This window comes from Photinus pyralis, unplaced genomic scaffold, assembly GCF_008802855.1.
Source record: "Photinus pyralis isolate 1611_PpyrPB1 unplaced genomic scaffold, Ppyr1.3 Ppyr1.4_LG1, whole genome shotgun sequence".
Lineage (NCBI taxonomy): Eukaryota > Metazoa > Arthropoda > Insecta > Coleoptera > Lampyridae > Photinus > Photinus pyralis.
Genome location: NW_022170249.1, coordinates 9,079,120 through 9,103,084, shown reverse-complemented (window position 1 = coordinate 9,103,084; position 23,965 = coordinate 9,079,120). Strand labels below are relative to the sequence as shown.

At 38.8% G+C, this 23,965-nt stretch overlaps 2 protein-coding genes across 2 annotated transcripts; both read left to right on the top strand.

Annotated features, from left to right (window-relative positions):
• Window positions 1-2,996: 2,996 nt before the first annotated feature.
• On the top strand, window positions 2,997-21,067 carry LOC116172131 (adenylate cyclase type 10-like). The gene is made up of 28 exons (XM_031489315.1): window positions 2,997-3,132; window positions 3,181-3,465; window positions 5,442-5,717; window positions 5,770-6,045; window positions 6,102-6,212; window positions 6,261-6,483; window positions 8,492-8,685; window positions 8,734-8,968; window positions 9,018-9,285; window positions 9,382-9,624; window positions 9,672-9,940; window positions 9,987-10,139; window positions 12,184-12,295; window positions 12,344-12,470; window positions 14,572-14,712; window positions 14,765-14,914; window positions 15,385-15,596; window positions 15,798-15,981; window positions 16,027-16,191; window positions 16,240-16,352; window positions 16,411-16,567; window positions 19,010-19,188; window positions 19,610-19,866; window positions 19,928-20,130; window positions 20,178-20,343; window positions 20,405-20,659; window positions 20,739-20,877; window positions 20,924-21,067. The coding sequence occupies exons 1-28, from the start codon at window positions 3,120-3,122 to the stop codon at window positions 21,065-21,067; spliced, it is 5,250 nt and encodes a 1,749-aa protein (XP_031345175.1). The 5' UTR covers window positions 2,997-3,119.
• A 704-nt stretch (window positions 21,068-21,771) lies between these two features.
• Window positions 21,772-23,157, top strand: LOC116171544 (protein phosphatase 1 regulatory subunit 42-like). Its single transcript, XM_031488453.1, has 6 exons — window positions 21,772-21,961; window positions 22,014-22,316; window positions 22,362-22,596; window positions 22,646-22,750; window positions 22,800-22,934; window positions 22,986-23,157. Exons 1-6 carry the CDS (start codon window positions 21,827-21,829, stop codon window positions 23,036-23,038), a joined length of 966 nt encoding a protein of 321 aa, XP_031344313.1. The 5' UTR covers window positions 21,772-21,826; the 3' UTR covers window positions 23,039-23,157.
• Window positions 23,158-23,965: the final 808 nt, after the last annotated feature.

Genomic DNA, 23,965 nt, shown 5'->3' with positions numbered 1-23,965 from the left:
AACATCGAGTTTATTTTTTAAAAAATACATGGGGACTGCGAGGGCAATTTATTTCTATCAATTATAGTTTGAGTTACACATTCTAACGACCCAATTTGGCCACCCTATACAGAGAAAATAATTTACACACAAACGTGAAATTGTCCAATTTTAATAGTGACATAATACAGAATACAATAAGCACTTTTCTTTATATTTGATCATTTATGAGCACGCTATATTGCGTCATATTAACCAATTTTCAAGAGCGGGCTCTTGCCTTGCCTCCCTCATTATTTAGGCAACTACCTATGGAAGATAGGGATCGTCCATTAATCACGTGATGTATTTTAGCGACTTTTTAAACCTCTCTTCACGTTTAAAAAAAACCCAGGAAATTCCGATTACTTCCGAAGATGTGCCAGAAAAACCGAAATTTACCGATTTGGTTTTTATTTTTTTCTGATGTTATTTGAACAGATACAAAAAAATAGAAACCACTTTCTCATTATCACTTTTTGAGCTCTACGGGACACCGTTTCGGAGAAATTATCATCAATTTAATTTTTTTATATACCCTGTAAAAAATGACATCCAACCATCCAATGATATGTCACACACTGACACACAAACAAACAAAAGATTGAAACTGTACTGTTGGTTTCAACAAGATTGTGCACCCACGCACAACGCTCTATCGTGCCAGAATACCTATCGGCATCTATCGGATAACTTCGTACGTTTTCACTCTGTCCGCGGAAAATGTTTTTACCACAATAGTAGCGATTATTCACTGCATTTTGCAGACAATATTAGAACAATGGCTCTTTATAATTGTGTGTTAATCAGAGAAATTACTAATGTCTCTGGTTAGTCAAGCGCGGCCTTGTGTAGGCGTATCGCATTCTTTCACTGTTCTTTTTCTGCTCTAATTTAAATTAATAATATACCTACTCCACACTTAACAGTTACAGAAAAATCTGCCGTATTTTTTATAAAGAGTAGAGTGGAAGGGACCTTCAGTTTCAGCCTGACAATCTACTTGGTCCTGTTTACAGTTACACAATTATGACATATCCAAAAAAGGCTATCGCAATAGCTACCTAGCTCGTGCTAGGAAGCTAAAAAAGTTTTTGACAGTCTTACATCTTTTATGCCTAATGTGGTACCAAAATTTTAACGAAATAAATATACCGTTTTGCCGAAAAAAAAAATATTTTAGCTTTTTGGCTTTCACACTTTTTAAGAAAAAATTCAAATGTTATTCAATTTTTTAGAAAATTTCCAATTCAGTCATGGCTTAACATGATTTTGCTAATTATGTTGAATTTTTTATGAAATTATGAGAAATACACCTGCAAATGAACAAATTCGAATATCATTAGATGAGAAAAAAATCTTCTTTTGATTGCATGGGGTCATCATAAGACACCCTCGGAAGTCGGAAGTTAACCTACATGTGGAGCAGTGGAGCAACAATCTGCAAAAAATATCAATTTTTTAACATGTTAATTGTTTATGTTCGGTTTTGAAATATTCACCAGGTATGTGCCTGAATTCAAAATTTAAGCGCCGCCGGCGTGATTTAGTTTCTCTGGAAAATATAAATTCGAAAAACGGTCAAATTTTGAGAAGAAATGGGTAAAGTTAAAGGTATACTATGTTACATAAAAAATAAAAAAGTACTCTACTGTACAGTTCTCAATAAAATATGGGGTGTTCCATTAAAAAAAAACGGATGTTTGATACGCCACTGGTGACCAGAAATATTTTTGAAACATTTTTGCTTCTTCATTTTTTTCCGATATCTTTTATGGTATTGGCATTACCGTCCGAGGGGGATGTTACACCCTCTATATAAAGTACATATTATACAAAGGGTAGTTGCTTACTTACAACTTGCAAGGAAAAACATGCATTGAATTTGTTGCATTCGTAACTGTGATTTAACATTCCAGCCGATAAAAGTGCGCAATATTCGCAACGTGGCGGAAATTCTCAGAGACGCTACACAGACATTTGCTTTACCTTTAAATGTAATTTAATCTATGTAAATACGTAATGGAATGTGGGGTAGGTCAAGGAAAGGAAGAGATAATATAATGCAGCTCCTGTGGCGAATACGTACGATTACGGCTTCCGATGATAGGCTTTTAATTGCAAAAGCCCCCTATATCTTCTTTACGGAACTAAATAAGCTATTTAGCAACTTGCCCATTTACAATGTCTATCACTCTTTCTTTCATAGTCTAAGCCCTAAGGTCTATCATGATACTTATTAAGTTGTAGTACTCTTTGGTTGTAGTGTCATGGGTGTCTATCTAGTGTATATCTTTGCCTATAGGTCGGTACTTTCGCACGATTAGTCGTGGAGCGTGGTGGCACCATCCTGTTGAAACCAACAGTTTCCAATTTTTGTTTTTTTTGTGTGTGACGTATATCGTCGGATTCATAATTTAAAAAATGCTACTCAATACAGTACCTACCTATGTACTGTTGGTGTGTATAATCAATGCTCTAAGTCTAAGCATTGACGGAGTGGACTATCCCACGCCAGATCACTTCTTGATTGGCACAGCTTTGACGTCATGGTCTAAGTCCCCTTCTGATTCCTATCTCAGTTTCTCCAAACAATGGTCTTTGGTGCAGCAAATGTCGTGCAACTTTATGGAATAGTAGTCCAAAGACTACCTACTTCAACGGACTCCTGGTAACCAAGGACTGGACGTAGAGAATGGAACAGCACCAATACTATAAACCATCAGCTCCAGACCAATGGTTCATGGTACTGTCGCGCCAAGTTTCAACTGCTGCAATTAATTCCACGTCGAGGACTATCAAGGTAGTTACGTCATTACGTTGAAAATACCTGACTCTGTACTGTTACCACGGAAGCGCCCCCGATTTATCCGCTTCCATCATTACGCGTCTCTTGCTCTGTGTAGTGCAGCTGTATTTTTTTAAAATAAATGTTACTGTATCAAACCAACCTTTTGGTAAGCGCATCTAGTAACCAATGTCCAATCTTACTCGCAACTGTTCCTCATAAACAATTCGTTTGACATATACCTCTAATTTACTATTCTACTTTATACATTGCCATATATTGCGTAATTATTTATTTAACTTTTTAAGGCATAATGATGGAAGGAAGTACGTATACAACACAATTGTCATTTACGTCTACAGCAAAAGTTTTAGTGCACCAAAATGTTGACGAGGAATTCATCTTGACCCTCATGAAGATCAACTCCAACCGAAGAGATGACTCAGATCTATGGAAAAATCGCAGGCCACAACCTCTCAAATCGGGAGTGATTTATCCGATAAAAAAGCGGAAAGCGGCGAACAAGGTTTTATTGCCGATGACGGATAACCACACGTCCAAGGTTTTGGCGACACTAATTCCGGATGAAATTATATATAACGTTTCTGATCTTTCAAAGCGTCGTTATGATGCGTGTCTTCTCTTTGGTGACATTTCAGGTAGGTACAAGATCAATCTGCTAGAAGTACTCATCGTAAATCTTCAACTATTTGTTGCTACCCTTACCATAGTTACGTACGTAAGTACTGCACTTAAAAACATGCGACGCACATTCTATCCTGATTATTAAAAATCTAACTCTCAATTGAGGTTCATTTTGGCTTTAATCTGGGAATGCAGCTCGCTTGTAAATTCTACAGTTTCAGGAAGTTTTAGAAAATGTTTTGCTTTCTTGTCACCAAGCAATCAATCAATTTAAGGCCCGTTCATAAATCACGTCATTATACATTTACCATTTACGTTACAGTACTTATAAATAACAAAAGGTTTTCTATGCGAACAATAAACCTTCTAAATATTACCAGGAACGCATTGCGCGGCAGCGTGTAACGGGAGACCGTGTAAAGGGCGTGAAAGGCTAATCTTACCGCAAAGGGCGCGGTGTCTCGTAGAAGGCGACTAAAAACAGCAATTCAGCCGCAACCTTAGCGCTGAAGTTTTTAGGGCAAAGGGTGTTTTTGGATTAACAAGATTTTAACTTCTATTTTTGCCGATATGATTTCCTTTCCGATTGTGACGATATTAGGCGATTTTCATAATTTCGTATATTCTTGACACTTTACGCTAATTTTTCCAATCTCCAGTGCTATTCAAAGTAGCCGACTAGCCGTAGTTGCCTTCCACTTCTCCTGTATATCTTTATTCGTAAAATTAGGGGATACGAAATTTGGTGAGCGAGTGAGTCACGGATAATAAAATCACATACACTCACCTATTTTTCTCGAGCGGTTCAAGAATACGGGTCTTAGTCCAAGGGGCGAGTCGGAGTTAGCTCTCCACTTTTAGAACCCTGTTGCGAGGGGACTCGGGATACTCGCAATATTTAAGGGGTTTGTGTGCAGTAGACCAGGACTGGTGAAGATGTTGGTACCGTAGGCGATGGCGATGTAGTGGCATTTAAAAAAATTCAGATGGTGCTGCAAGGTAGATGATTAGATAAAACGATAACAAAGTTTAATTTAATCTATGTACCTACTCTTTCGAGAGTTACACATTTTTCAGAAGGTTAATAAAATAACTAAAATTCTTGGTCTGGAAACCACTCCTCAACGGTACATACATATGACAATATTTGGGGAAACTCTTCGAATGTATTTGAGCTTTGAGAATAAATAGCATTATGACGGTGGCAAATCAGCAGAATAGGACGAGTGGTTAGCCATTTCCAAACCAATTTCATCAATTGTTTGCAATGTAATCGACGACCACAGAATAAGACCTTCACAGAACAGAAACATAAATGGCGCTAAGTCACTGATTACAGCGTTTCCCGTGGTTGTACGGAGAACTATTTATCGCAGACTGAAATATTTTTTTGCAAAACCTGTAATCTCGTTACAGCATTTTATACACACAGGTACACATGTCAATGCCGTCGTTGTTTCTATATAAATTGTTTTGTGCCCGTCAATTTAATTAAGAACTCAGTTTATATCTTCCCCCACATGATGGTTTTACCTTGTTCCAAGAATATGAACAGAAGTTGCATTGTTACACTTGTTCACCACAGTTTAATTTTCTTTAGTGAAGTAAACGTCCAATTAATACGTATTCACAATTATCCTGCACTACGTCGTTTTTCTATATAAATTGTTCCCGTCAATTTAATTTCTGAAGAACTCATCCTGCACACTACATTTCCGCGTCGTTTTTCTATATAAATTGTTCCCGTCAATTTAATTAAGAACTCATACCTAATCTTCCCCCACATGATGGTTTTACCTTGTTCCAAGAATATGAACAGAAGTACATGCTTGTTACCACAGTCACCCAGTTTAATTTTCTTTAGTGAATAAACGTCCAATTAAACTGACAAGTCACAAGATATCTCCTCGTATATGTTTGTCATGTGTTTTACATGCCGGGAAGTACTTTTTGTAACATACCTAAGTAAGTAGGTATAACTATATTCTAGGTTTTACTGACCTTTGTGAAATGTACAACAAAACGGGAAAAGGTGGACCTTCCAAGCTAACGCAGGTTCTGAACAATTATATTGGCTCAATGGTGCAAGAAATTTTAACACACAACGGCGACGTCTTGAAGTTTTCTGGCGACGCTTTTATTTCAATGTGGAAGGTTACATCTTCGACGGATATGCGAAGTGCAGTACATGCAGCCGTAGATTCCGCCATAATGATCCAAAAAACTCTTGGAGCGTACGAAACTGATGTAGGAGTTTTTCTAAGAGGTGAATTTCCACACGGCTCTAGGTAGGTGCTACTACTTAACTTTTTTTTCAGTGAAACTTGCGATATCAGCTGGACCCGTAATATTCTCAATAATTGGAACTAAGGACATGTCACACTATGTTTGTGCCGGACAACCGATTGAAGATGTGAAGAAGGGCGAGAAAAAGGCGCACCCCGGTGAAATAATAGTTACCAGCTTAGCGTGGAGTTATCTGAATCCTAACGAATTTCTATATGAAAATTACACTAAACACTACGTAAAGGTCAAAAATATTACAACACTTTGGATACCTGTTCATCAAAGCCATGGTGGTATTAAAAAAATGGGTACCACAAAATCGACATTTTACTCGTATTATTATGTTTAATTGATAACTTCGCAGATTTAAATGAGGATGAAGAATCGCATGAAGATCTCATTAAGACTTACGGAGAGGACAGTGAAGGGGAACTGGTTACTAATTCTAAGACAAAACAAAACGATGAATTTTCAAGTAAGTTTTTTCAACAGAGTGCATACATCGTAAAGCACTTTTTTGTAGTACGCCCGTCGGTAGATTATGCAGCAGACATGAATTCGAAGCAGGATTTAAGAAAATTTATTATCACACCAATCATGCGAGGCATCGATTTAGACGAACCGTTGGAATATTTAACCGAAATGAGGCAAATTGTGATAGTTTTCATTAATGTAACTGTTGATCCGCACATGGATACAGAAACTTACATTGATTTGTCAGACGCGTCTTACAGAAGAGTTTGTAAGTAAGTAAATGATTCCACGCAAAACTATAAAGAAGTAACGCAAGGAAGCGGTTTGTGTCCCCCCCTTCCCCCCGCCTCACAGAGACAACCGGCAAAGCTCAACATTTAATACTTCTTCTCCTAAATCTATTTGTTTACCAAATTTGAGTTTTATATGTCAAACCCGGCTCAAACCATTAATGAATTAGCGTGCAAACGGTCTGAGGGACGCATGGACGGCTGGACGTACAGACTTTTTGATTTTATTGGCAAAGTCGCTCGCAATATTCGCGCTATTTAATAAATAAAAAATTAAATAGAACAACTATAACTCCTTAACTACAACTTCATATGTAACCTCAGCTAAAACTTCAACTGTTACTTTACTGTAATTTCAAATTTAACTTCGACTTTAGTAACTTTATCTACTTCCGGATGGGAAATCAGCGCGGTTTGGGCGGCTGCGTCTCACTTTCTGTACCTTTGCCGGCATACGTTCAACCATTCCTTTTTCATCGCAGTCGGATGAACTGGACATAAGCTTGTTTTCGGCGAGCACGCAGCAGCCCACGTTTACAAAAACCTTCGCGGGCATACGTCCAACCAATCCTCCAAGTGTCATCGCAATCGGATGACCGGTTTATGCAAGCAGAAGAAACATTGTTTTTTATTTGTATAGATATTATTTATAATATATTTCTTACTTATTATTGGTTAGCATATATACGCCATCGAACCGCACGAACCGCCTACAGAATATTTTTTCGAATATCCTCCAAAAGGTTACCTCCCCACCGCGCACGAACGGTTATAGAATTTAACATTATGTTACGGAACAATTAACAGTAAAGATGTTTATTAACAATGAAACCTAAGATGACAATATATATTATGCATTACATACAAATGTACACAGGTAGGCGTTAGCACCGTGATACATCGGTCGAGGAGGACACGGAAAGCGATGGACTAGATCCAAACGACCAGCCTCAGCCACTTGTAGAAGGGTACTGGATGACTTTCCCAACTCCAGTGTCTTCTTGGCGTTTGAGTTTCCGTATTTACCTACTGCTGGCCCTTTCTTACAGAAGTTCTATACCAATGGCGGGCCGTGTGTAGCAATCCTGTGGCAGGGGTTGATGGCGGTTAAGTAAGAGCCCTCCCCCATTTTAAAGGTGTTTGCGACAGCCGAATATACTCGCCAGAGTAGGTGGCGGTAACGTGGCACACTTTACCGCAGTGGTGTTGGCGAGATGATTCTATCCGGCGGAATGGACGGTTCCGGTGGTTGCGCGTGCGGTGCCGGATGCTGGTCGCATTGACGATTGGGCGCCGCGATGTCGTGGATGTGTACCTTCAGTAATTCACCGTTCCTTATAACCCAATAGGCGTTTTACCGACGTGCGCTGTAATGGCTCTTGCCCGTTCTCTTGCTTTCTCGTCTTGTTCCAATCCGACTGACGGGTCATGTTTCTCATAACACTCCCCTGGTCGCGGAACCTTGAATCCTAAGAGATCGTGTACAAAATATTCCCTGAAAGTGAATTCGGAGACCTTTCTTGATTTTCTGGTTCCTTCTCTGCACTGAGTTAGCTTGAGGGTGTAATCTGGGAATTTTCCAGCAGTACCATCTCCAGCGCCTTAGCGCGGCGTCCCAAATGACAGAGAGGAACTGCGGCTTTCCTGACGAATTCGCTCGATACCTAATGGCACTGATGGGCTAGCCCCTGTCTTTTCGGCTGGCGTTGACGTCGGTGCTACCATCCTGCACGTATCATCTGCCTTATGCTCTTCGACAGTGGTGTTGGAGGGATTGCGAGCAAGGTGGTCGAGGAGCTATAGTTAGTTTTTCCAGGAGTCACTTCAAACTCCAACTGGTAGTCCTAGTTCCCAGTGAGTCAATTTCCAACCTCAGCCAGTCCTGTACACTTTCGATGTTTTCCAGAGTCTATACTGTTCGGGTACCTCCTCGCGCAGTTCCGGTGCTCAACAACCAAGGTTTAAAATATTTATATTTACCTTTTTTTAGGTTGGCTGAAAATAAGCAGGGATGCGTGAATAAAATGTCGCTGTTTGATAAGGACTTAATGTTCGTCCTGTTGTTTGGTTTACGAGGTTACAAAAATGAAATGGAAAGCCAAATGGGGCTAAGATGTGGCTTGGAATGTCACCAGTCAATTTCCCAATTAGACATAACATCGGTGTCTGTGGCAGTAACTACCGGTTGGCACTTTATATTGATGGAACGTTGTTGATTTAGAATGTATTTAGGTATGACGTACTGTGGAGTCGTCGGTCACACTTTGAGGAGAGAGTATACCGCCATAAGTCTAACTGTAAACAAGGCCGCTAGACTTATGATGGCTTATCCGGGAATAGTTACCTGTGACCGGGAAACATTCCTACACAGCAAATTGGAAGCAAAAAAATTTGTACTGCAAGAGCCCATACCTTTGAAAGGAATCACCAATGTAGGCCCAATTTACGAATTTCGAGAGCAATGCGAGTAAGTTATTGAGTATGCCGAAATTGGGCTCACGGTTTTTCCCTCGCAGAATCGAGGAGAAAATCACAATCAGTCTATTACCGATACTGGACCGAACCGAGGAGGTAAACATCTTTCGGGACCTGTTATATAAATGCATAGACGCATGTGCAGACCGAGGAAAAACGAAGCCGTTAAACTCTCTGGACGTTTGCAATGTGATACTTGTCCAAGGGAATCCTAGAATTGGGAAAACCCGACTGTTGGAAGAATACGTGCACAATACTCCCTCGTCGATTCCCATAAATCGATTTGCTCTTAGTAAACGAGATGTGATGGTTAGTTATGCTTCAATGAATGAGGTTGAACAAACGTATCGATTGATTCCAGTGCCGAATGTTTGTTTGATCGGTGTATTTTGTTTATTATTTTAGATTGCATATAAAACGATTCAACTGATTTTCTTGACGCCATTGGGGATTACCGAGTTGGATTCGACTGCAGACCGCGAAACAAAATTGCAGTTAATACTTCATAAAGTAAAATCGCCGGAGTATTTTGGCGCACTCAATAAAGTGTTTAATGTAAATTTTGAAAAAAGTGCGGCGTACAATTCGCTAACGACTGAAAAGAAAAAGGAAGTATTGCTAAAGTTACTGAAGCATCTGTGTTACCTCGTGGGTATCCTGCATTGCTGACTAAATTTTCAAAAATTTTGTTTTAGTCGTTCTCTACGATGTGGCTGATAGCCATAGATAATGCCGAACACATTGACGATGAGTCTTGGAGTTTCATTGCGACCTTATGTGAATTGGATGTTATTTTTACGATACTTACAGTTAACACACACGATCAGCTCAGCAAAGTGGCCATGAGTGTCTTCAATAATACGCGATTGCAAGTATTACAACTAAAGCCCGTGGATAAATGGTATCACGCAGCCTTAGCTTGTCAATTTCTTGGGGTCGAAGGGATTCCTCCCGAATTGGAAAAGTATATTGCTTACCTTATATTAATCTTCATAACTACGTTTCACTAGGGTTATACAAGATAAAAGTGAAGGAAATCCGGGATGGATCCAAAATTTTGTGACGTGTCTGTTACAAGCGGGAGGATTGGAGATTCAGAGAGTGAAAAAGAACGATATAAATGAACTTGGATTAGTAACTCCAGGAATAGAGCTGCTAACGAGGTAAGTATGTACACTTAACGTTAAAACGGGAGTTTCTTATTGTAACGGGAGCCCGCCAAAGTATCTTAATTTTTTCGATTGCAACATGACTAAATTTCATAGGTACTGTGTGGGATATCACAAGCGAGTCGCCAAAATTGCGTTGGGGCCGTATCAGCACTCTAGCGGGACAATAGATTAGATATAAGAATGCTCGCGGTTGGTAGAAACGCTCTGGGGAAGGTATCGAAACCTTTGAGATGAACCCCTAGTTTCGTTTGTTGTACAGGGTGACGCAATGGGTATTGACGATTTCTGAGACGCCACTGTCCAAACATGAGTGAAGTGGAGGGGGTAATCAACCGCTTAAAATATTCCTCATGTAATGCAGTTTAGTAGCCTAGCCATGGTTAACTGGCCAGTGAATCAACGCGTTTTTGCGTTAGAGCGTATCACCGTTCCGAGTCTGTTATTGAGGTCGAGCGACAGTTTCGGTGCGAACCAGTTTAACCAGCCCTGACTTTTGTAACCGGCTGGTTACTTTTCAACTCTCCTCACCGTCTCTTCCGTAAACTATTTTATTTGGGGGTGGTTCTTCTTATATAAAATAAGGGTTGTTAGGCGCCGGCTAGCTTCAGTCGATGATTCTTCTGGCCTCAAGGAAAGTGGAAAAGATAAATGATTAAAAATCAATAGCCTTTATTAAAACCTGTTATGTTCTTTTTCTCTTAGAAAATCGCCTTTTAACTGTAAATATCACGTATTAAGAGAAATGGGGGTGAGGCGGTACACTCCTGTAAAAGTAGGGTTAACTCATTCATTCGCAAAAATTCACTGCATAGAAAGGAAAGTCTATCTTTATTACGTTAATTAAAATCAAAGTATTTACTCTAAAACCGCTGAGTACAGAAAGAAACTTATTCGGGTTTCATAAATTATTTATACAATTTAATCGAAAATCAAAACAAAACTGCTGTAAATGCGTGTAGTAGCACTTCCAGGCTCGAGTCGTTAAAGTGAACACCAACTGTTTTTGAATGCAACACTAGTAGGTAATTAAATCGCCTTTACAATGACGCCGCTTTAGATTAATGTTCTATAAATAAACGACAATGCAGTATGTCTACCACGCCACGGGGCTAATAACGACGCACAATAAACGACAACGCAATATTGTTTATAAATACCTTTAGTTTATTTATAAGTGCACCACGACTTGGAGGTTTACTTTGTCCCTTCGATCGATGTGGAAGTCGAATGAATTAGAACCGCCCACTGCAGGCTGCTATTCGATTTTCAGTTGGCCAATCACAGGCAGGCTGGTTTTTCTTAAACTTCTTTTGGTACCCTCTAGGTGGACTACTCACGGACCGCGTATAGAAAAATCGATAAGGAATACTCGTCTTCGGTAATCTCACAATTTGCCAATTTTCTCCGGTGCGCAGTGAAGGAACGTTTTCGCCTTCTTCTACGCTGGCTCGATGGAGATGGTTTCACTCTGCACTCGGTTCTTTTGCTTGGTTTTCTTACAAATGTCGCCTTAACGCTCTATTATGATACTCCGCACCAAATGATTAAAAAACAAAAAGCGGTGGATAGGGTTTATTCATTATTATTATTGTTTCATAGAAATAGAATTTTTCAATTTTATGTGTTGCGATTTTTATGGCAGTCAGTATATTATACGAAATAAACCCATAAAGAGCGGTTAAAAAAGCGGCAGAGCACTTGGAGCACGGAGTCATTGGATTTGACCCATTTTCAATAGGCTTATTACTTGTGGCACCTGGACAAAGTTTGAACCAAATCGGTCCAAGCGTTTGACAGTTATCGTGTTCACGGACAGATGGACGCCATCGGCTCCCCTATAAAGCTTGCAACGCTTCGCTCTGCCGCTTAATAAACCCATGCAGGAGGTTAACCCACGTGGTCCAACATTTGAAATAAAAATAAATATCGGCGAACGAACGTTCAGACTTTTTGGTGTTATTGTAATTGCTCCTGCTACTCGCGCTTTATGATAAAACGCAATCAGTTAAGTAAATGACCTAAATCTATATTTTAGATATTCTTCTGAAGACATACGAGACATAGAAGATGGACAAGATTCCTATGATTCCATTCCTTTCTCAAGTGGAAAGGATGACGCATGGTCTATGTATAAGTACAGTTTTAGGGTAAATGTCACAAATATATCACGTAAGGAATCCAATCTTTTTTTACAGGACAGTAGCGCGATGTTGCCCACTTTGATAAAAAAGGAGAAGATGGAGGAGCGAAACTATATATCTATATGTACTATAGTGCCAAAATTTAACTTGGAACAAGTCGAGACTGAACTTCCAATGAACGGTAAATAATTGGGGCTTAAAAATATGTTTTTCGCGTCTAATTTTCGAAAATCTGTAAATATATACCTACTCAAATTTGCACTCCTGGATAAATCAATTTCCGGAAAATCAACAAAAAACGTATCAAACTCTCACTTGCAGAGGTGCAACCACCTTTTTTCCAACGAAACTTGTGCACAATAATGACGATTTTCATTGTGTAGTTGATAAAGAAGGTCTAACTTGCAGTTGCAGTATTACGAAGTTTCTAATCCAGTTACAGGGTGATCGAAAAAGGTGCACTCCGTTTTAATTTATAATTGTAAAACTGAATCGACTTCAGTGAAACTAAATATCTGGCGGGTCGTTGTCGGAAATGATGGCCCGAGGGGACCCGTATCAGACGAAAACGTCTCGCTTCAGTAGATTTACCATGACATCGGTGGTGGTGAAACGATGAGCGAAAGCTTCCACCCACACACTGTAGAGATCCGTTACTATACCAGGATGAATCTTTTTCCCATTCCCTTCGACGTAAGGGCCCATAATATCGACTGATATGACTTCCCAAGATCTGCTCGGCTCTCGAGGCCGGACGGTGGTCTTTTTGCCTGGCGCTGACGTCGATGCTACCGTCCTGTCTGTATCTTCTGTTGTAAGTATGTTCTTCGGTGGTTCGGTCGCGGTGTCGGAGGGGTTGCGAGAAAGGTGTAGTTTGAGTGCCCGGCAAGTCAATTTACTCCGTTCATCCTTGGTCTTGTCAAGCCATAGAAGTGCTCGGCTGTCTGTTTTCAGGGTAAAGATGCGGTTGTCCAGGTACGGTCGAAAACGCCTAGACTAGACTATGGCAAGGCACATTTGCTTGTTGACGTGGTACCGGCTGTGTTGTTGTCTATCTGCTTGTTATCTATCTCAATGCGGGTGACAAATTTTGCTAGATCGAGCAGCGTCGCTTGACTGGTTCCGCGCAAGATCAACAACACCTAGGTGTTGTTGGCGAGATCCAACGGGTTCTGGGGTGTAGCAGGTGGTGTTCGTTGATATCGAGATTGATCTGTTTTGCTATCCTCGCCTTTCATTAGAGAAAAGCGTGGACGGATTTTGTCTTTTTCTTCTCGGTTAGGAATTCGACGTTGAGGGTCCTGCGTATCACGTCGCTTTCGTCCTTCTCGAGGAAGGCTTGTCTCAGGGCCGTATAGTAGGAGGAGTAGGTTTGGTAGATACTGAATATTCCACCATTTTGCCGCCTCGCTTTTAAGTTGTCCCGTTACCGCAATGAGTTGCTCCGTGGGGTTCTATTTCAGAGTCAGTTCTTCTACCGTCGTAAACAATGCGGCGGATTTCTTTAGTTGTCCACCGTTAAAGGTGGGTACGTCGGGTTCGGCTTGCGTCTTTTGAAGAGCATCTACCAACGGTTGGGGGTTGTTGGTAGCGAGGATGTCCATAACCGTGTCGTTGGTTGTGCTGGGCTAGCGCTGGCGGTTCCTCCGGTTCTCGTCTGCATGGCGTGGGTGTCGTCGAACCTCGTTGCTGTCGATAGTCCACACGTAGAGGGCGTCAATTGTTGAACAATTAACAGTTAAAGTTTTTATTCACAATGAAACCTAAGATTACAATACATATGCATTATATACAAAATATCCACAAGTAGGGGTCGGCACCGTGATACACCGGTCGAGGAGGACCGTGAACATGGGAAGTCTCAGTCGCTTGTAGAAGGGTAACGGATGACTTGCCCAACTGCAGTGCTTTCTTGGTGTTTAGGTACCTCCGTATTTATACCCTCTTGTTACGGAAGTTCGGCCAATGGTGGGTAGGGTCTTGCAATCCCTGTGGTGAAAGCGTTGGTGGCACTGGATAGAGTGTGGTAATACCACGTATATAGCCGGTCAGTAATTTATTTAAGGGATAGATTACGGTTTCGGTTTTTTCCCGATCCGGTTCAGATTCCTGATAGTGGTACACTCCGTCAAACGCAGAAATGATTCTGTACTTGCAAGAAATCACTGAGAAACAGAGCACTACGTCCCAATTCCTATGACGTAGAAATATGCGTAACTCAAAAAAAATTATTTTACATCGCAAAAAGTTATACCTACCTATGCAATAAAATCTTGTTTCAGTGATGGTAGTGAAGCTGTTCGATTCGTTAACTCCGTACCAACAATTACTTTTGAAATGCAGTTCCGTTTTGGGAGAATATTTCTTCAGAGCAATGCTTGTCTACGTTATGGGTTCGACATCACATCGCGAAACAGCTCTAGGTTGCTCCTCCTAGTGGTAAACGAAATAACTATAGAAGAAATCTGTTTTCAGCTATACAAAAATTATACGAACTGCGTGTACTGGGATGCGCTCATGGAGATTTCACGCATGGCGAGAGTAACATAATTTTTTCGAAGCACTTTTCAAACCCAAACACCGAGCTTTACCTTAAATGTTATTGTAAAAATATCAAAGTTCACGGTGAGAATCCATTTTTACATCAAGATAAGGTTGCCTATTTTGGAGTGATCACCAGAGATAGGAAAACATTGGTTCTTTCCAAGTTCGTCATTCCAAGGTGGTAAACTTTTTTTTTGGCAAATCGCGTAGGTACTGAAAGGCAAGGTTGAGCTCATTTCTAGTGGTCAATAAAAATTCGGCCATCCATAATATTAATTGGTTAGTCCTGACTATTCGGGTAATCGCGATTGGCTAACTCCTTGGTTGAGCACAATTAATCTATTAACAGTCGTTATTTGGTGTACTAGGATTTATTATTAGGAAGTTAGGAACTGTGGATTACTTTTTAGTGAATTCCAGTTAGAAAACACAATTGTTGCCTTTGCTCAGTTCAGTTACGGCCAAATTACTTCCAGATGGTTACCGCAAACTAATTACACGCTATTTGGTACTATGGCTATATACCTACTTCTGTAATTTGAATTTTGCAGAATCCTGTTTAGATCTTCCGAAATACGCTTCATGCGGCTATCTACGATTTCGTCAAACTACATTTAAAGAGACGACTTATAATTTATTGACCGAAAATAAAAAAAAGGAATTTCATGACAAAGCGATAAGTTATTTAGGAATGGAAACGAATAGGTGCAAATCGTGTGGATATGGGAACTTTGTCAAACTATTAGGTGTCAAAAGAAACGAGGTAATTTCTAAACTGGTCGTTAGTTGAAATGCGAAAATATTATCGTCATCAATTTCTATTCTAACTATAGTGCGATGTCTTATACTTTCTGTATGTAGGTAAATATGTTTTGTGCTATATTCATTGCGTTTTATATTTAACTTAAAGTGACCTCACTTTATAGTTAGAATAGAAATCGATTATACACCTACTTATATTCAGGGTTTTGCGAAGATTCAGCCATCTAGCACAAAACATCGAACAAAGTGGACCAACGTACTGAGGATAGGTGGAAGTAGTAGTACTACCTCGTTAACCCGAAACGCCTCCCAGTTACTTTCGATTAAAAAACCACATATAAGCGATTGGGATATCGCACATCCATCGAATACCGGGTGTTTTTCTGGTAATTCTGGTCAATTGTCAATTGTGTCATCAATTTTCTTTGAAGATATACTGCAGAGCAACTTTTGCTTGAATACTGGTCTAGTAAAACAGTTGCATCGAAGCTTATCGTTGACCAAAACATTTTCATATGCAGATTTCAGCTCTTGCCAGTGCCCCTTAATACTAAGCACTGTGTACACCCAAATGATACTACACTGCACTGCAGCCAGTAAGTCAGCATTCATTCTTCAAACCGCGCGTAACGGACAATTTGCAGAAAGAACCGGAAAACTAATCGAAGCGATGGTAGAATACTCACAAATTTGCATCATTTCTTGTAATTCACCCCAAGCCATAAAAATATTGGAAGAAGCGTTGCTCATACTTGAAGTATTTACACACACCATTTCCATTTCATATTGCACTTTCTGGACATTTATATTTGTAGGATCAGGAAGAGACACGAAGTAATTATGACCAAGAAGAGCAGTGGAAGGTTACATTTATCAAAGCCAAAATCGATACTCTGTTTGGACATGCGCTGTTAGAGCTTGGCCATCTTGACGACGCTTACATGTACTTTAAGCGAGGACTGAGTAATTACGGTAAAATGATTTCATAACTTATAACATTTATAACTTATGCATATTAATCAATAGGGATGAGGCAGTGAAATAGATAAATGAATTCAAGTCAACTATTGGTTGAACATGAACATTTATTTGTTTGACATTAAACAACAAATTTATACAAAAATGGACCGTATAAACAATTTTGAAATAGTCATTGATAATAAAATGCGGACATACTAAATCCACCGTAGCTTAATAGTTATTTATGGCCTTCGTCTGATTATTTCGTACATCCATTTGACCCACATTACTCGATCAAAGACGACACCATCTGACAGTCTCTCTAAAAAACAAAAAAAACTATATACCAGTCTCAGATTGATAAACACTTGAGCATCAGATTATCGAGATATTCAACAGAATCGCAAAGTAAAATTCTGGATTTAAGAACTTAGCCGGTCTAGTTATTTACAGAAAAGTCCGGAAAATGACACCTTTCTGGCGAGGAAATTGAAGTACGGGTCGAGTATTTCAATTTCTGTCACATAATGCAATTTTACTGACGAGTTTTGTATTGCATCTTTACTATAAAATTTTAATTTTCATATGGCACTTTTGATTTGTCAGTTTTGGCAGGTGTCTGGAAAAGTGATAGGAGCAAGGAAAATTATTACTGCCACTATCATGGAAACGAAAATTTCCTTACATAAAATAGGCATGAAAATGAAGGCTTCTAGACGACTGCGGGAAACAATCTAAATTTTCAACACACTTAAAAAACGGTAGTGTTTTGAATACAAATAAAAATAATTAACGTAACTAAACAGCAATAATACTGGCGATATCCCCTGGATCGCCAAACTCGAAGTAATGACTGATTCATTAGGCTGCTACAATTGATTGAAAAATGTACCAGGTGGCCTCTTAGCCGTTTTCAAAATTTTGTTCAACATAGGAAAGTTTTCGCATATGCCGCTTCATAGTGAACGTGAATGGAAGTATGTCTGAAATAAGAGCGATAACAAGGTGTGAATTTTCGAGATAAAACGCCATAGTGAGATCGGATTTTATTTCATTGATTGGAAAATTTGTATTTCATTTCAGTAATACCATTCCTTTGGTTGGTTTAACATTTTGCTTAACATTCAAAGGTGTGTGTATATTTTGAACAGGGGAATGTGCCAGAAATTTATTATGTGGTAAAGATGAATTTTAGAGCAGGATTATATTTAGCATTGACACGTGATCAGAAGATAGGTAGGTATTGCATTTTTTTAAAATTCTTTTTATAAGCTTGAAAAGATACGTCCTCTAGTATAATAGTTGCAGATCACTGCAAAACTTTTTCTTCGCATGGGCTAGATAGAGATGAAAATATTATAACATAATTTTCGTACACCTCACAGGCGACCAGTTTTGCAGTGGAAGGCTACCTGCGATGATTGACGTGGCTTTTTCATAAGAGCAATAATATATTTCAATCAACTAAAGTCATATGAGGGTTTATTCAAACCACAGAATTAGATTTTTAAGTTCAGGTTTAAAGAGATAAGGGGCCAAACATTGTTTTTACTAAGCTAGCTAGCCGTGAGTAAAAAAAATTAATGTTCACAGTAACATTTTTTGCCAGTGCCGTAGAGGTTCCGTTTCATTTTATGCAAGTGAGTTCTTTGACGGGTCAAATACGGATTCTACACATGATACAAAAAACCATCAGGAACTAACATACAGGTGGCCGACTGGACTGCTCCACCTGAATGCTCTCGTGGTTGAACACGCATTACCTTACAGTTCACTCTCACAAATAACCAATAATTAAACTCCACGTGGAATTAATTCGCCACTAGTCTGCAAAACCCACGTTAGCTTAATAACAACGAATGCGACCTACGACTTCTGGGCGCTTCAAACTTTTTCACGCATTTACAAAGTCGAGATCCTATTTCAGGTCTACTCGACCACATAGAAAATCGAAAAAATGTAAGTAAAATTCAAATCACAAAATCCGTTAACGGACTCCCTCTACAGAATTTAGAAAATCGGAAAGAGCATAATATGCAAATTAGAACTGTCTGCGTAGATCCCAAATAAAGAATTTGGTTTGGTAATGACACCGTTTATTAACTGATTTTTTAGTGCACTTTCACTTTCAAAAAATAAAAACTGCACTATTGTTCTCTTGATGTATGTCTGCATGTCTGTCTGTCTGAGTCACAAAGGCTCCGGAACTACACCACTTACAGACTTGGTATTGGTGTCATTCGGTCAGAAAATAAAAATTATTTTATGTTTGTATTCTCGTCAAGGCATGAAATGCCCATAAGGGCTATTAAAACCGAAAATAACAAATTTGAAAGTGCACTCTTCGCGCACAAGCGGCTTAACGAATTTTGTTTAATTGACACACTATCTGAAACTTCGCGAAAGACTATGAAAGGATTGGAAATTTATCATAAATGTCACTTTCTTTTTCAGGTTTTGAATTCTCCGAAAACAACCTGAAGAGGAAACTGAAAACGTTTACGTGCGAACTAAAACAGAAACTTCATTTTTATGTGTGCAACAATATGTTTACAAGACAACTCTCGCAACAAGAAACTGAGTTTAATGACAATATTTCCCAATGTCTAGCGCTAATGTATCAGTTATTTAAGGTAAACCTCACTTAAATATAGCAATACTCTTAAGAAGTAAATCCCAGTTGCAATGCGAACGCAAAACACCACAAAAATATTCACGAGAATATAAATCATTGTAAAGCTTCTAACAATCCTGAATTTAATTTAGCGGCCAAAAACAGTGAGCTTAGGTTCTGCATTCTGTTCTTTGCATTATGTTCTGAACTTCACCCGCGTCCCATTTGAAATAAGAATGACAGATGTCATTAGAATACACAATCACTTATGCCAGTAACGCACTGAGCAACGGGTTACAGAAGCTATTTACTTGATATCAGGGTGGCACAATATAAAATAAAATGGATTAACTTTGAATACTGCGGTTTTTGGTGTACCTTGCGTTTGCATAGGAGGGGATACACACTTAGAAAATCACAATTCTCAGATCCATTTGTAGGAACTTCAAATGTGGGAGCATGCCGAATTAGCCGCCGCATTGAGTCTAGACAGATCGCTGTTATCCGATTCGGACTTTTTAGGAATGTGTACAGCGTACACAAATATGATTGACGTAGCGCACCATTTTGGACGAGAATGTTTATGCGTTGCATTGGAAGTGAATAGTTTATATATTTGTCATCGCAAATCCTCAAGCATAGAGTCGCAAGAATTAACGGCCGTATGTCATTTGTATGGAGTAATTTTTTTGGCTAGGTACGCGAACTCCTAAGATTTTGACATACCTACTTAATTGATGTGACTTTCAAATTTTCAGGTTGGTGCGTTCAGAAATCGAACGTGCCATCCATATTGGAAAGATAACGTTACAAGTGTGCAATACAATTCACTCGGTCAGATCAAGCTTGAAAGTGCTACCGTTAATGGCACAAGCATTGCTATTGCGCAATCGCATACAAGAAGCAGTGACCAAGATTCAGGACATCGAATATTATGCCCAAGAGGACACCGACAATTCGGGTATTTTGGTTAAGACAGTAGAAACCTCATCAAATGCCACATTTCAGGAAAAGCTTGGTTCTATGCTTTATGCGTTACGCTTCAATTAGAGACTGGGTACACACTAATACCCTTCCGAATATGCGAAAAATTTTTCCAAATAGAAGGTGAAACGCTTGTCCACATTAGAGATTCTGACGCCGGGAAAAGGTTTTACACTGTCATGTGGTTGTGGTAACGTCCTTATATGTATAATAAACACCCCATAGATAACTTTTGTTGTATTTCAAAATAGGTGTGTTAGAAACGAAGAATGGGAAATGGCAACAAAATGGCACCTGAAAATAGCAATGATTGACGACGATCTTATGCCAGATGATTCCTTAAACAATATGTTCACGGCCTTGTATTACATGGAGGGGTTGTTACTCTATCTCGTGGGAAAACTGAACAAAAGTATGCCAGACCAAACAACCATACTTGATAAAATAGAAACGATTATACATTCTATACAGTGTGCCTCTAAAATTATGAAAGTTATAGAACCGCGGTAAGAGTCTGCTAGTTTTAGCTATGGTCACTGAATTAGGTACGCGATCGATTAACAGAATTAAACTTACTTTTTCCAGATTTAAACACTTATTAGCGTATTACCTATTCGCTCAGAACAGAGTTGCATCTGCCTTCAGCGCACTATATAAGGCTAAAGTGTTAGCCGAAAAAAATGGAAACCTTATCGAAGTGGCGTGGATCGAACACTCAGAAAAGGTGTCGAATAATATTTAATAATATTTCTTAAATTTAAAATTGGCAGGCTTGGTCAAACACTTTATCACCAGTATTATTGGATTTTTGGAAAGAACATTGTGAGTTAGATAATTTAATGGATTATCATGAAATAGATTTAAATAATGGCCAATTGGGACTGTTTACATTACCTGTACCTAAATATTATTAAAGTATAGTTTTCCTTTTTGATTTTGTTTTTTCTCCTCGTATTTCAGCGGGAAAAAAGAATTTAAAATAAACTAAACAAATATAGAAAACTAGCTCCTGGGTATAGCTATAGCATGTGCAAAACCAAATTTTAAACCTGATAGGTATATGTTAGTTTTGCTTTTATTTAAAGTGTATATGTATGAAATTTCATTTAATTGCTTCCATAAATAAGAAAGTTGACACTGAACATCCTACACAAAACCAAATTTGGAAAATTGCGCTACATTTTTGCTTTTATTCCAAGTGGCTAATGTATCAAATTTCATTTAAATATCTAATAAATAAAAAAGTTTGCAATTCGGTTAAATGGTCGAGATGCGAAAAGGGTACTGTGAATGTTGATCGATTAGGCTCAATTTTTGGAATTGCGTTTTATATGGCTAATGCAATTCGGTTCATAACTCACGGAGATGTCAAAAGGGACTTCCTTATTTTTTGGGCTACATTGCCTATTCACGAACTCCTATCTACAAATTTGATAAAGAATCAATCTACTAAATTTTATAGTAATCGGTCCATTCGTTATCGAGATATCGTGCGCGGACGGACAGACACCGCAAAATTATAAACTCGCTAGGACATAAAAGAATATCGATTGGTTGCTTGGACAGAATTGTCTCCTTGGAGACACACATTCTCGTAAACGTTTCCCAGCAACAAAAAATCGATACAACAATGTTTTCTTTGAAATACCTATCATAATAATTGTACATGATAAATGGATACTAAATTAAATAAAAGTAACGCCATCAAAACCACCAAAACGAATTGCGACAAAGATAAAGCAAAACCAACAGGTGTTAGTAAACCAATTACACACCTCTACTGGAATGATAAGTTCAGTAACAAAATCGTATGTCATCCTATGACAATTCAAAGGTTAGGTACATTTTTTAACATTGCAGGAAAAAACCTGTTCACTGAGCACATTAACTGTTCTGTATTTGCATAACAACAATATCACTAAAATGGAAAATTTGGATTCTGCCATAAACTTGAAACATTTGTACTTGCAACGGAACCAAATAGAAAAACTTGAAAATCTTAAAAATTTAAAAAGTTTGGAGAAACTGTACCTTGGCTATAATGCAATTAGCGTCGTCGAAGGGTTAGAGGGCTTAAACAATCTAAAGGAACTTCATTTAGAAAGGCAAAGCCTTGATGGAGATCCACTATGTTTCGATTGGAGAAGCATCGCTGCAATTTCGGTAAGTTAAAAAGTTAAAAACCAGTTGACATTCTTCATATTTTAGAATAGCTTGGAAGTACTGATAACATTCGGTAATAACATAACTACCCTAACAAGTTTGCATCCCCTTAAATATTTGCGAATCTTGAATGCCGGCCACAATAATTTATCAGATATTAGAGACGTTTGTGATGCCATTTACAACTGGTATCATCTTCGGGAAGCTACATTTGTAGGAAACCCAATCGATAACTTAAGAAAATATCGGGAAAACATAATTTCTTCATCTCACAAACTAGGTAGAGCCGTTTAACTGCTACTCAGATCATGGTTGGTTTTTGTTTTTAGCCATTTTGGATAATAAAGATATTAGTGAGACGACAAGAAACTTTATTAAATCGTTTGAACGCGAAAAACTAAACAAATCCAGCAAACCCTCTATAAGTATTCCGGGTAATTTCTAGCGTTTTAGCGATCAAATTCTCATAAGTAGTAATTTCAGAGTGGACCAAATCTTATGGATCGCTTGGATTGCAAAAGGCCGTATGCGAATCGCTTTTGAAACATAGCAAACCTTGTTTTGATAATTCCACCATACAAAGTAACGTCAACGACATCTACTTACCTTGGAAAGCGAGTAAGTGGTATCTTGAATGTACGTATCAATCTAGTGTGTAACAATGTTTAGTGCCTTCAAGTAAAAACAAAATTGGAAAGTTCACAATAACTTCGCAAAAATAGGATCTCTATGTGAAGAACCTTTGTCTAAGAAATATATAGTATTTAAAAGTATCGTCACGCTCTTTCCTGGTATTGTCAATGTGTCATTTGTGGTTATCCTCGTACATAGCCACTACTACAGTGGTCATACAGAAATAAAATAGATGTACCTATACTGTCTTTTAATTTCCACGGCTTAAAATTAATTTCGCTTTCGGTCTGTTTCACTTTTTTGCGGAAAACTTGCGTGAGCTTTAACGCTCAGGAAACAAAATTTCACTTTAGCTGACAAAAAAATCTCTTCTTCTTATTAATCTTCTCTCATGGTTTTAATTTATCAAAACACCCAGAAATTGGCGCAAAGTAATTAAATCGACCATTCTTAAGCACCAGTCAATCCGATTCATTTCCGCGTTTCCTCGCATTGAGATCATCCTGAAAGAGAAGTTTTGGTCGCGTAAACCTCATTTAGACTTAGCCCTAGCGCACACGGAGCGACTGTTCTGCAACTACAGTTGCAAACCAGTTGCGCGTGCAACTGTTTTGTAACCTCGACAATGTATTGGAGTGGGAGAGCGCACACGACGCAACTGATGCGCTTTCCCACTCCAATACATTATCGAGGTCACAAAACAGTTGCATGCGCAACGAAACGAAATTTCCCACAAAAAAAACTCACTCACATTGTAAAAGACCACAGGGATGGCGTTGCTGTCTTGGTAGTTTACATTGCATCGTTGGTGCGTGCTACCACTATACTTGGACATAAAATGATAGTGATCACCAAAAAGAACCTTATTTTCCAAAAACGCCTTCTAACATGTGTGGGTGTGGCGTTGTTGAAATCATTCTGCTACGTCAAACTTGTTTCATCGGCAAAAGGGTTAATGATTTTCCTCTCGCCGCAAACATGATCACACTTTACCAAAATACTTTCTACACCTATCA